The sequence below is a fragment of the Otolemur garnettii genome, unplaced genomic scaffold, assembly GCF_000181295.1.
Source record: "Otolemur garnettii isolate 467f Iridium unplaced genomic scaffold, OtoGar3 scaffold00091, whole genome shotgun sequence".
In the NCBI taxonomy this organism is placed as follows: Eukaryota; Metazoa; Chordata; class Mammalia; order Primates; family Galagidae; genus Otolemur; species Otolemur garnettii.
In genome coordinates this window covers 4584100-4594922 of record NW_003852486.1, presented here as the reverse complement: position 1 = coordinate 4594922, position 10823 = coordinate 4584100, and the positions used below count along the sequence as shown (strand labels likewise).

At 42.2% G+C, this 10823-nt stretch overlaps 1 protein-coding gene across 1 annotated transcript in view; it reads left to right on the top strand.

Annotated features, from left to right (window-relative positions):
• The window catches only part of DAP3 (death associated protein 3), a 37786-nt gene that overhangs the window by 17618 nt on the left and 9345 nt on the right, over window positions 1–10823 (top strand). Inside the window, exons 4-7 of the mRNA XM_012808598.2 lie at window positions 4507–4629; window positions 6131–6232; window positions 9901–10009; window positions 10137–10229. Coding sequence (XP_012664052.1) covers window positions 4507–4629; window positions 6131–6232; window positions 9901–10009; window positions 10137–10229 — 427 coding nt within the window. The remainder of the gene's footprint in view (window positions 1–4506; window positions 4630–6130; window positions 6233–9900; window positions 10010–10136; window positions 10230–10823) is intronic.

Sequence of the window (10823 nt, the reverse complement as noted above, 5' to 3'; positions counted from 1 at the left end):
TTTTTTTTTTTTTTTTTTTTTTTTTTTGAGAGACAGAATCTTGCTCTGTTGCCCTGGCTAGGGTGCCCTGGCATCTGCCTAGCTCATAGCAACCTCAAACTCTTGGGTTCAAGTGTTCTTTCTGCCTCAACCTCCCATATACCTGGGACTGCAGGCACCCACCAAGACGCTAACTAGTTTTTCTATTTTTAGTAGAGATGGGATCTTGCTTTTGCTCCAACTGGTCTCAAACTCCTGAGATCAAGGGAACTTCCCACCTCAGCCTCCCAGAGTGCTGAGATTACAGGCCTGAGCCACCATTGGCCTTCTCAATGGGTCACAACAAAGGGTGAGGCCAGGCACAGGTGCAGTAGTTTAGGCAAGTGGATTGCTTGACCTCAGAAGTTTGAGACCAATGTGAGCAAGTCCTCATCTCTGAAAAATTAGCCAGCCATTGTGATGGGCGCCTATAGTCCTAGCTACTCGGGAGGCTGAGGCAAGAGGCTCACTTTAGCCCAGGATTTTGAGGTTGCTGTTAGCTACAAGTCCACGGCACTCTACCAAGGGCTAAACTGAGACTCTGTTTAAAAAAAAATATGCCAAAGGATATTGTTTATGTTGTGTGTGTATTTTGCTTTGTTTTTGTAGTTCCAAAAAGACTTTGCAGACAAGATCGGGGGCTGGATGCAGAAATAAAGATGTACCTTCTTGGGATACATCTCAACTTGTAGCTTTTAAGCTTACCACAACAGGGGAAGAAAAGAGGTTTTATATCTACTCTTAACTGTATCTGACTAGAAATGACACAAATTATTTCTACTCATAGCTCTTTGGCCTGAAGTAATCACATGACTGACTTTCTACAAGGAGACTAAGAAATGTAGAAAAGCACTTGGGTATTTGCTGAGCATGGCTGTCTCTGCAATAGAGTTGATTATATGCTACAGTCTCAGCCAAAGCTAGAACAACTCTGTTACTTTACACTGTTACTTTATCTTAAAATCTACACATAATGGTTCAGAGGTTTCCATGTATAGTTCCCTAAGCTGCTTATAGAGCAGTTGACTTTCCTAGGTGGATGCTTTATATACTCTCATTATATGTCTTAAATGAAAGTTTTTTTATTCCAGGGAACAAGAACTAAGTATTTGTGGTACTTGGAGATAAATAACAAACAAATAAAATCAGATCCCTTCTTTCCAAGTATGTGGCCTAGCCTGAGAGACAAATATATATAACATAACTTTTATTTTTTTTTTGAGACAGGAGCCTCCAGCTGTCCCCCTGGGTAGAGTGCTGTGGCATCACAGCTCAGCAACCTCCAACTCCTGGGCTCAAGCGAGTCTCCTGCCTCCTCCTCCCAAGTAGCTGGGACCACGGGCACCTACCACAACATCTAGCTATTTTTTGGTTGCAGCCATCATTGTTGTTTGGCTGGCCCAGGCTGGATTCGAACCTGCCACCTTAGGTGTAAGTGGCTGGTGCCTTAGCCACTTGAGACCTAGGTACCAAGCCATAACTTGATACAATACGAGATCTCGGATGTGAATTCTGGTTCTACCACCTATCATCTCAGTGACCTTAGTCAAAATAACTTCCCTGAATTTCGTTTTACCCCATCATAAAACAAGGGTGATGTCTACCTACCTTCTTTGATTCTGAGCTCAAAAATAGTATATGTAAAATGCCGTATTACCTATCATCTAGACAGGGGTCCTCAAACTTTTTAAACAGGGGGCCAGTTCACCGTCCCTCAAATGGTTGGAGGGCCGGACAGTGGGCCCCAGGACACGTCAGCTGCTAAGCAGGACAGGCAGTGGCGGCAAAAACACCCAGCGGGCCAGATAAATGTTCTTGGTGGGCCGCCTGTGTCCCGTGGGTCGTAGTTTGAGGATGCTGTGATCTAGGAGGTACTCAGTTAACAATAACCATGGTTTGGCTGGGAGTGTTGGCTTACGCCTGTAATCCCAAACACTCTGGGAGGCCAAGGCAGGTGGATCACCTGAGTTCACGAGTTTGAGACCAGCCTTAGCCAGAGTGAGACCCTGTCTCTAAAAATAGCCAGGCATTGTGGTGGGTGCTGGAGCTCAATGGTCTGAGGTTGCTGTGAACTGTGACACCATGGCACTCTACCGGGGGTGACAAAGTGAGACTGTGTCTTTAAAAAAACCCAAAAAAACAATAACCATAGTTACAATTCAAGACAGAGTAAAACTATTATGTAATACAAAGAAAGTGCTATTAACAGAGAAGCAAAGATAATTAGTTTTGACTGGAGATGTCTGGCAAATATTCACCAAAAATGTGACATTTGGGTTGAGTCTTGATGAGTGGGTAAGATTGAAGTAGGGAAAAGGGGACTTTGAGCAACGTTACTGAAGCATAAAAGCGCATGACATGTTTTACCATGATCATGTAGAGTTTATGAAGGAATGAGACTAGAAGAGTAGGTGACACCTTTGCAGTGGCCTTGATTGTCATGCTAAGGAATTTGAGACTTACTTTGACATCTGTGGGGAACCATCTGGGCTTTTCTTTTCTGGTTTTTAAGAGCTAGGGTCTAACTGTATTATCCAAGTTGGCCACAAATCCCTCTGCTTAAGCAATCCTCACACCTCTCACACCTCCTGTAGCTGGAACTACAGGAATGTTCTCCTATGCCTGGCTCCATCCAAGCTTTTTAATTAGCTGAAGGTAGAGCCTGTTTTTTGGGAGGACAAAGGACAATGAAGAATGAAGAATCAAAGATTTAGAAATAAAGATACCAGTCAGAAAGTTGTTATAATAGCCTCTCTTGGCCAGGCATTGTTGCTTACGCCTATAATCTTAGCATTCTAGGAGGCTGAGGCAGGAGAGTCCTTTGAGCTCAGTTCAAGACCAGCCTGAGCAAGGTAAGACCCTGTCTACTAAAAATAGAAAAACTAGCTGGATGTTATGATGTGTGCCTGTAGTCCCACTTACTCAGGAGGCTGAGGCAGGAGAATCACTTGAGCCCAGGAGTTTGAGGTTGCTATAAGTTATGCTGACAGCACAGCACTCTACCCAGGATGACAGAGTAAAATTGTCTCAAAAAAATAAAGGGCAGTGCCTGTGGCTCAGTGGTTAGGGCGCCAGCCTCATATACTGAGGGTGGTGGGTTCAAACCTGGTCCCAGCCAAACTGCAACAAAAAAATAGCCGGGTGTTGTGGTACATGCCTGTAGTTCCAGTTACTCGAGAGGCTGAGGCAAGAGAATCGCCTAAGCCCAGGAGTTGGAGATTACTGTGAGCTATGACACAATGGCACTCTACTGAGGGTGATATGGTGAGACTCTGTCTCTACAAAAATAAATAAATAAGATAGCATCTCGCAACCTGTATAGTAGGAATAGACTTAGAGATGGAATTATAGTGTTTAATATCTGCTCATAAAATAGGTGTAAGTGTTACAAGTGATGGTACAAGTTTTCTGCACTCAAGAAGCTGCTTGGTGAGACTTAGTACAGGTAGCTTTCATATTACCTGTTGATTTATTAAGCAACTGCCTTATTATACCATCTCTCACATCCCTGTTTTCTTGTTTTTCCTGGTTTCATACCCTAGTCTTTTCTTTACAACTGACATTTTTTCCCCTTTCTACCTAAGATCTGTTATCATTAAGCTCAGTTTTGAGGTTCTCCACTTAACATTTTCTCAGATTTGTCTCCTGAAATTGTATTCCTCACCACCCCCTTAATTCAGAGCTTTTGCTAGACAGTTGACTGAGTTGCCTATAGAACAATTAACTTTCACTTAGCTGTATGCTTTACATACTCCCTCATTCCACGTCTCTAATGAAAGATACTTTATTCCGGGTGGCACCAGTGAGTATGATGCCGACCTTATATACTGATACTGAGGGTGGCAGGTTCAAACCCAGCCCCAGCCAAACTACAACAAAAAATAGCTGGACCTTGTGGCAGGCACCTGTGGTCCCAGCTACTCGAGAAGCTGAGGCAAGAGAATCGCCGAAACCCAAGAGCTGGAGGTTGCTGTGAGCTGTGACACCACAGCACTCTATGGAGGGCAACGTCCTTAAAAAAACGATATTTTATTCCAGGAAACAGCTAACAAGAAAAATGGTACAGGTCCTGTAATTATAGCTTTCAAATAGTAAGGAACATTGTGCTAATCCCCTGATAGCTGAGGTGACTGATAGCTAAGAATTACACAGTATTGGCAGCCATTCATCATGGGGTAAGTGCATTTAAAGAAGCTTGACTTTATGTTGTTTTGGCTGTCCTATGTATGTTCCTGGACAAGGTCTAACAGAATTATTTGTTTACATATGGGGTGGAACCCTGTTAAGACAGTGCCAAGGCTGGAACAGATACAGGTTATGTCTGATGCCATTGAACTTAGTGAATTATAAATAATAACAAAGATCCTTCACTGAAAATGTATGTCAGTTACATTTTCCCTGTTGCAGGCGTAACTCACACATCTTCAGTGTTATGGCAAGTACAGAAAGCCTAATAATTCCAAAACACTAATAGGGTTTCTTTTATAGCTGGATCCTGGACAGTTTTTGTACACGGGGACCCAGGCACCCCAAAGCATTGCTGCTTCCCTAGATAACCAGGTTCCAGTTGAGAGTCCCAGAGTTATTTCCTGCACCAGTGAGAGTGACCCGGTGAGTAGCTAATGGGATCTGGGGTTTCTTGGGGCTTACAGCGTGTGCTGTCCTCATTTTACTTCTCAGGAAAACTGAGACTTAAACAGCTGAGCAGGTTTACATTTGCACTGTCAATTAGCAGTGCATCTGAGAGGACTCTGGAGCTGGGACCCTCTCTGTCTGATGAGGTAACATTAAGTGGTGTCATTTAGTCAGAGTAGTCCATATCAGTTCTGATTTCATCCTTCCTAGTGAACTCACCCAGTGCCACACATTTTATGGAACAGATTCGGTACATAGTAAATACTAAGGCTTATCCTAGTTTAGCTATTATTATTGATCTTATTTTATGTTGGGTGGCAAATTTTTCCTTAAACAACCAGGTATTTTAGGTTGATGGGGATGTAACAACCTTTGTCACAGGTACTCAATTATTCCATAAATAAATGGGTGTGTGGCTTTGTTCTTATAAAACTTTATTTAAAAAACAGGTCATACTAACCTGTGATGTGAAGAACCCTAACGAGATCAAATTACTTGACCAAGGTCACACAGCAGAGCAGGTAGAGAATACAGGTTTTCTAGTAAGCAGTCTGGTACTATTTTTTTACCTTTGTAAATGAGTTTTCTAGTGTCTGAAAAGGAAACTAACTTGACCTCATATGAGAAAAGCAACATTTAAGGTGACGTTTGTCCACAGAAGCCAAGATTCTAGCAGTACCTTATGTTACATTTTCTAGTTTAGATTGAATTAGGCTGGGCATTGATGTCTTTGCTCCTTCTCCAGCAATCAACTCCAACTCCAGAAGTTCCTACTTCTCATAAATGAAATTAGATGTGTGGTCTGTACTTTAATGTGAAGGGAAGCAACAGCTTTTTTGTCCCTGCCCCTTCCCTCTGAGTCTTCCCATGTTAATACAGGCCAAGTGGAGGGGAAAAATAATCCATTACCCAAAACACCATCTCAGCAGGGTGTATTTTAAATATGTCTTTAATATTATCTATTTTCGTAAGCACAAAATAAATAGAATAAATGAATGAAATCACTGAAGTGTCTTTCAGCTGTCTCTGTAATTGTAGTCCCTTTATCTGCTAATTCCTCTGAGGTTTCTATGGAAACAGCAGCATGCAGATAATCTTGTCACATGACTGGAGCATCTCTATACACAGCACAGAAGAATCCAGATGGCAGAAATTATCTCTGCTATCCGCATATCTAGGGTTACTTCACTGAACAACCACTTTCATCATATAAGCCAATACTTTATAAAAACACTGGATTTGGGGACATCATCCAGCTTTTTGGTCTAGATCAGTGGTTCTCAACCATCCTAATGCTGCGACCCTTTAATGCAGTTCCTACGGGTTGCAACCCACAGGTTGAGAACCACTGATATAGATAAAGCATAAAAGATATCTTTTCTAACTAAGATGAATGTAGGCTAGCAGGCCCTATTCACTTTTCAAAGTCTTGGTCACTTTGTGTATCTGCTATACATGTTTGCATTTTATTTCCTAGGCCAAGCATGGGGAACAGCACGAGGGTCAGCACTACAACATTCCCCTCCAGGATCTGAAGACTGTATTTCCCCATGGCCTGCCTCCTCGCTTTACAATGCAGGTGCTCAAAACAAAGTGGAATTGGGGGAAGCCCAGAATAGAAGCTGCTGATAACAAAGCCTTGGGGTTAAATGAGTGGAAAACTATGAAAGATGAAATTTGAATCTGAAAAACGAATTCAGCTGTTGTTTATCTTTTATAAATAGTATAATTACTGCCAGACACACTGGCTGATGCCTATAATCCCTGCATTCTGGGAGGCCAACGCAGGAAGATCCCTTGAGCTCAGGAGTTTAAGACCAGCCTGAGCAAGAGTGAGACCCATCTACTAAAAATAGAAAAATTAGCCAGACATGGTGGCAGGCATCTATAGTCCCAGCTATTCGGGAAGCTGAGGCAAGAGGGCCTCTTGAGCCCAGGATTTTGAGGTTGCTGTGAGGTAGGAGGCTATGGCACTCTACCCCAGGCAACAGAATGAGCCTCTGTTGGAATAAAAAAAAAAAAGGTACAATATTTATCTTTCTGTTAACCATCTTAAATCGTTTATGGAACCACATAAATGTTCTTATATATCTCAACATTTTTTTCCTTCTGTTACTCAATATGTTACTAGATAATTTTGCATTCAAATAATTGTTTAAAATGAGTATGTCCATTGGCAAAATGTCATGAAAATAGTTATACTTCCTAAAAACAAAAATGATAATACATTCCTGAGTTGAATAGAAATGGTATTTTGATTAGATACATCATAGTTCTTCACTCTCACAAATTTTCAGAATATGTTCTTTTGTGGATATAATTTCAGCTCAAAAAGTATAATGTTGGATTGCTTTATAACCATTAAAATAATTTGGGATTGGCTCAGTGCCTGTGGCTCAAGTGGCTAAGGTGCCAGCCACATACACCTGAGCTGGCGGGTTCGAATCCCAGCCCAGGCCCGCCAAACAATGACGGCTGCAACCAAAAAATAGCCAGGCGTGTAGGCACCTGTAGTCCCAGCTACTTGGGAGGTGGAGGCAGAAGAATCGCTTGAGCCCAGGAGTTTGAGGTTGCTGTGAGCTGTGATGCTACAGCACTCTACTCAGGGCGACAGCTTGAGGCTCTGTCTCAAAAAAAAAAAAATTGTGATTAACTGCAAGCATGGTTTGTTGGTTCTCGTTCCTATCTCTTGCTGAATTTGATTCAACATGAGAAATTATTCCTTCTTAGGCTGGGTATAGTGGCTCACACCTGTAATCCTAGCACTCTGGGCAGGAGGACTGCTTGAGTTCCAGACCAGCCTGAGCAAGAGCAAAACTCCATCTCTTAAAAAATAAAAAAATGAGCCATGCCTGGTGGTTCACACCTGAAGTCCCAACTACTTGGCAGGCAAAACACAGTATAATTTAAACTGTCTCCCCTCCTGAAATTTAAAAAATAAAAATAAAAAAGAAGCAATACAATTCATCAGAGCATGTGCCTAAACTATCAACATAATTTTGCCGTCATAATGGTAGCTTGTGTATGCTGACAGCCCAGAAGCCCAGAGAGGGATTGGCAGTGAAATCACATGAGCCATTTTCCACAGTTTGTTGAGAATTGAATATTTTTCCTTGCAAGAAGTAGTCCAAAGAAGTTATAGGCCATTGGTGCAAGGTCTGGTGAATACAGTGGATGACGGAGAGTTTCCACGTCCAACCCTGTAGTTTGAGCACCATTGTGGTTGAGTGTTGTCTTTTAAGGCCTGTCTCTACTGACCAATCTCAGCTGCTTGGTCACAAACATCCTCATCTTTGGGTCTAATTGGTTGCAGTAGACATCTGCTATAATCAATTGACCAGGTTTTATGAAGCTAGAGTGGATAATACCAGTGCTGTGCCACCAAACACACCATTAGCTTTTTTTTTTGAGACAGAGCCTCTAGCTGTCCCCCTGGGTAGAGTGCCGTGGCATAGCTCACAGCAACCTCCAACTCCTGGGCTCAAGCGAGTCTCCTGCCTCTGCCTCCCAAGTAGCTGGGACCACAGGTGCCCACCACAACGCCTGGCTATATATTTTTTCTTTGGTTGCAGCCTTCATTGTTGTTTGGCGGGCCCGGGCTGGATCTGAACCCGCCACCTTAGGTGTATGTGGCTGGTGCTTTAGCCACTTGAGCCACAGGCGCCGAGCCACCATTAGCTTTTTTTGATGAATATTTGGTTTTGGACTGTGTTTCAGCATGTCATCTTTATCTACCCATTGTACCAAATATTTGCTATTGTCAAAAAGAATCCATGTTTCATCACGTAATAATACAATATAACAGCAGTGCCCATAGCTTAGTGGGTAAGGGCACCAGCCACAAACACCAAGGCTGGTAGGTTCAAACCTGGCCTGGGCCTGCTAAACAATAATGACAAGTGCAACAAAAAACTATTCAGGTGTCATGGCGGGTGCCGTTCTGGGTGCCTGTAGTCCTAGCTACTCGGGAGACTGAGACAAGAAAATTGCTTAGCCCCCAGAGTTAGAGGTTGCTGTGAGCTGTGACAGCACAGCACTCTACCAAGGGTGACATGGTGTGACTCTGTCTCAAAAAAAGAAAAAGAAAGGCAAGCCTCAGGCTAGGCGTGGTGACTTACCTATAATCCTACCACTCTGGGAGGCTGAGGTGGGTGGACTGTCTGAGCTCACGGGTTCAAGACCAGCCGGAGCAAAAGCGAGACCTCATCTCAAAAAAATAGTGTTGTGGCGGGTGCCTATAGTCCCAGCTACTTAGGAGGCTGAGGCAAGAGAATCACTTAAGTCCAAGAGTTTAAGGTGGTTGTGAGCTGTGACGCCACGGCACTCTACCAAGGGCAACCAAGTAAGACTGTCTCAGAAAAAAAATAATCTTCAAGATGATTTCTCTCTGATGCTCATTTAATTCATGTGGTACTCATCTATGCAGCTTCTTTACCTGGCTGATTAGTTTCAAGTGGTCCAGTATTATTGAAGTGGTCCAGTAGTGTCATAACTGCTATTGGTTCACACAGGTGAAGGTGGATTTGCTTCTACTGCACCTTTCAGCTTATTATTCACCTGGTCTCAGGTCATCCACAAGGGTTATTTTCCATATTAAAATCACCACAGCAGAACTTATCAAACCATACACTGTGCATTCATTAGCCACATTCTTTGTTACTGTTTTAAACTGTCTGCTCCACATTGGTTCCACAATAGAGCTCTATTTGAAAATAACACAAATTTTTTACTTATCCATGGTTTTACAAAAATTACTGTAAAGTTTTTTTTGTTTTGTTTTGTTGTTTTTTTTTTTTTTTTTGAGACATAGTCTCACTATGTCACCCTTGCATCACAGCTCAAACTCTTGGGCTTAAGCGATTCTCTTACCTCAGCCTCCCAAGTAGCTGGGACTACAGGTGCCTGCCACAACACCCAGCTTCTAAAATATTTTTTTGAAAGATAATCACAAGCCAAAATGTGCATTTAAAAGAATGAGGAAGTACCTTTACAATAAAAATTAAACTAGACATGTCAGTGAAACAACATGGATATCAAATATCAAACTTAGTATTTAGGGAAATCAGACATTTTCTACTTAGTAACCTAATAATAACTATGCTTCATTAACAAGAATAATAAAAACCTAAATGACTGTTGTTGGTGTGAAATAACATGTTTTAGTTTAAAGATGTGCGGTTTGGTGCTCTTGGTTGCTGTGTTACAAGTCCCACACACTCCTCTCCTACCCTCTTCTGGTTTTGTCAGGTGAAGACGTTTGGGGAAGCTTGCCTGATGGTGAGGAAACCAGTGCTTGAGCTTCTGCATTGCCTAAAAAACACCAATTTTGCTTATCCAGCTGTACGATATCTCCTCTGTATCCTTTCCTGCCTACCTGTTCCCTTGTGAGCTGATGTCTTCCCTGAGATGAGGAGGGAATGCAGGAGTACTTGCAGTAGAAGTATTCCTTTTGGAGATGTTTTCTTTAACAACAAGTGCTTTAGATGGAGAGAAGGGGACAGGAAAAACCCTTAGTCTTTGCCATGTTATTCATTTCTGTGCAAAACAGGACTGGCTGATTCTGCATATTCCCAATGGTAAGAATTTCCTGTCTTTTCTGTGTCCGGTATAGTTACCCTGTCACTGTGGTCATCTTGTGGCCTTAATTTTCTAACAGGGCTTTGATTGCTAAAGGAAAAGCCTTTGCCCTAGATGCAGAGTAGTCTGAACTGGCTCATCGTGATTTCAGCATGTTAGTGCTAACCAGGTTATAAGGAGAAATAAATGTGACGAGGAAATTTTATTAAAAGCTTCCTGAAGCGTTTTCATACCAAGTCATCAAGATCATAAACTCCTTCCTTAGATGTCCCACAGGGTTTTTTGGGTTTATTTATTTATTTGTTTTCTTTTTGCCACTAGTTAACAATTTTGAGTACAGGTAGAAAATTTTACTCCTCATCAGCATTTTAGAGTTATAAATACAGATCCTAAAAACTTAATCCCTCACACGTTGTATATATTCCTTTTCTATTCAGTGTTCTATGCATTCACATTTCTGATACAGCTTAAAAACTGCCTTTAAGAAGTGATAAGGGCTCAGCGCCTGTGGCTCAAGCGGCTAAGACGCCAGCCACATACACCTAAGGTGGCGTGTTCGAATCCCCAGCCCGGGCCGCCGAACAACAATGATG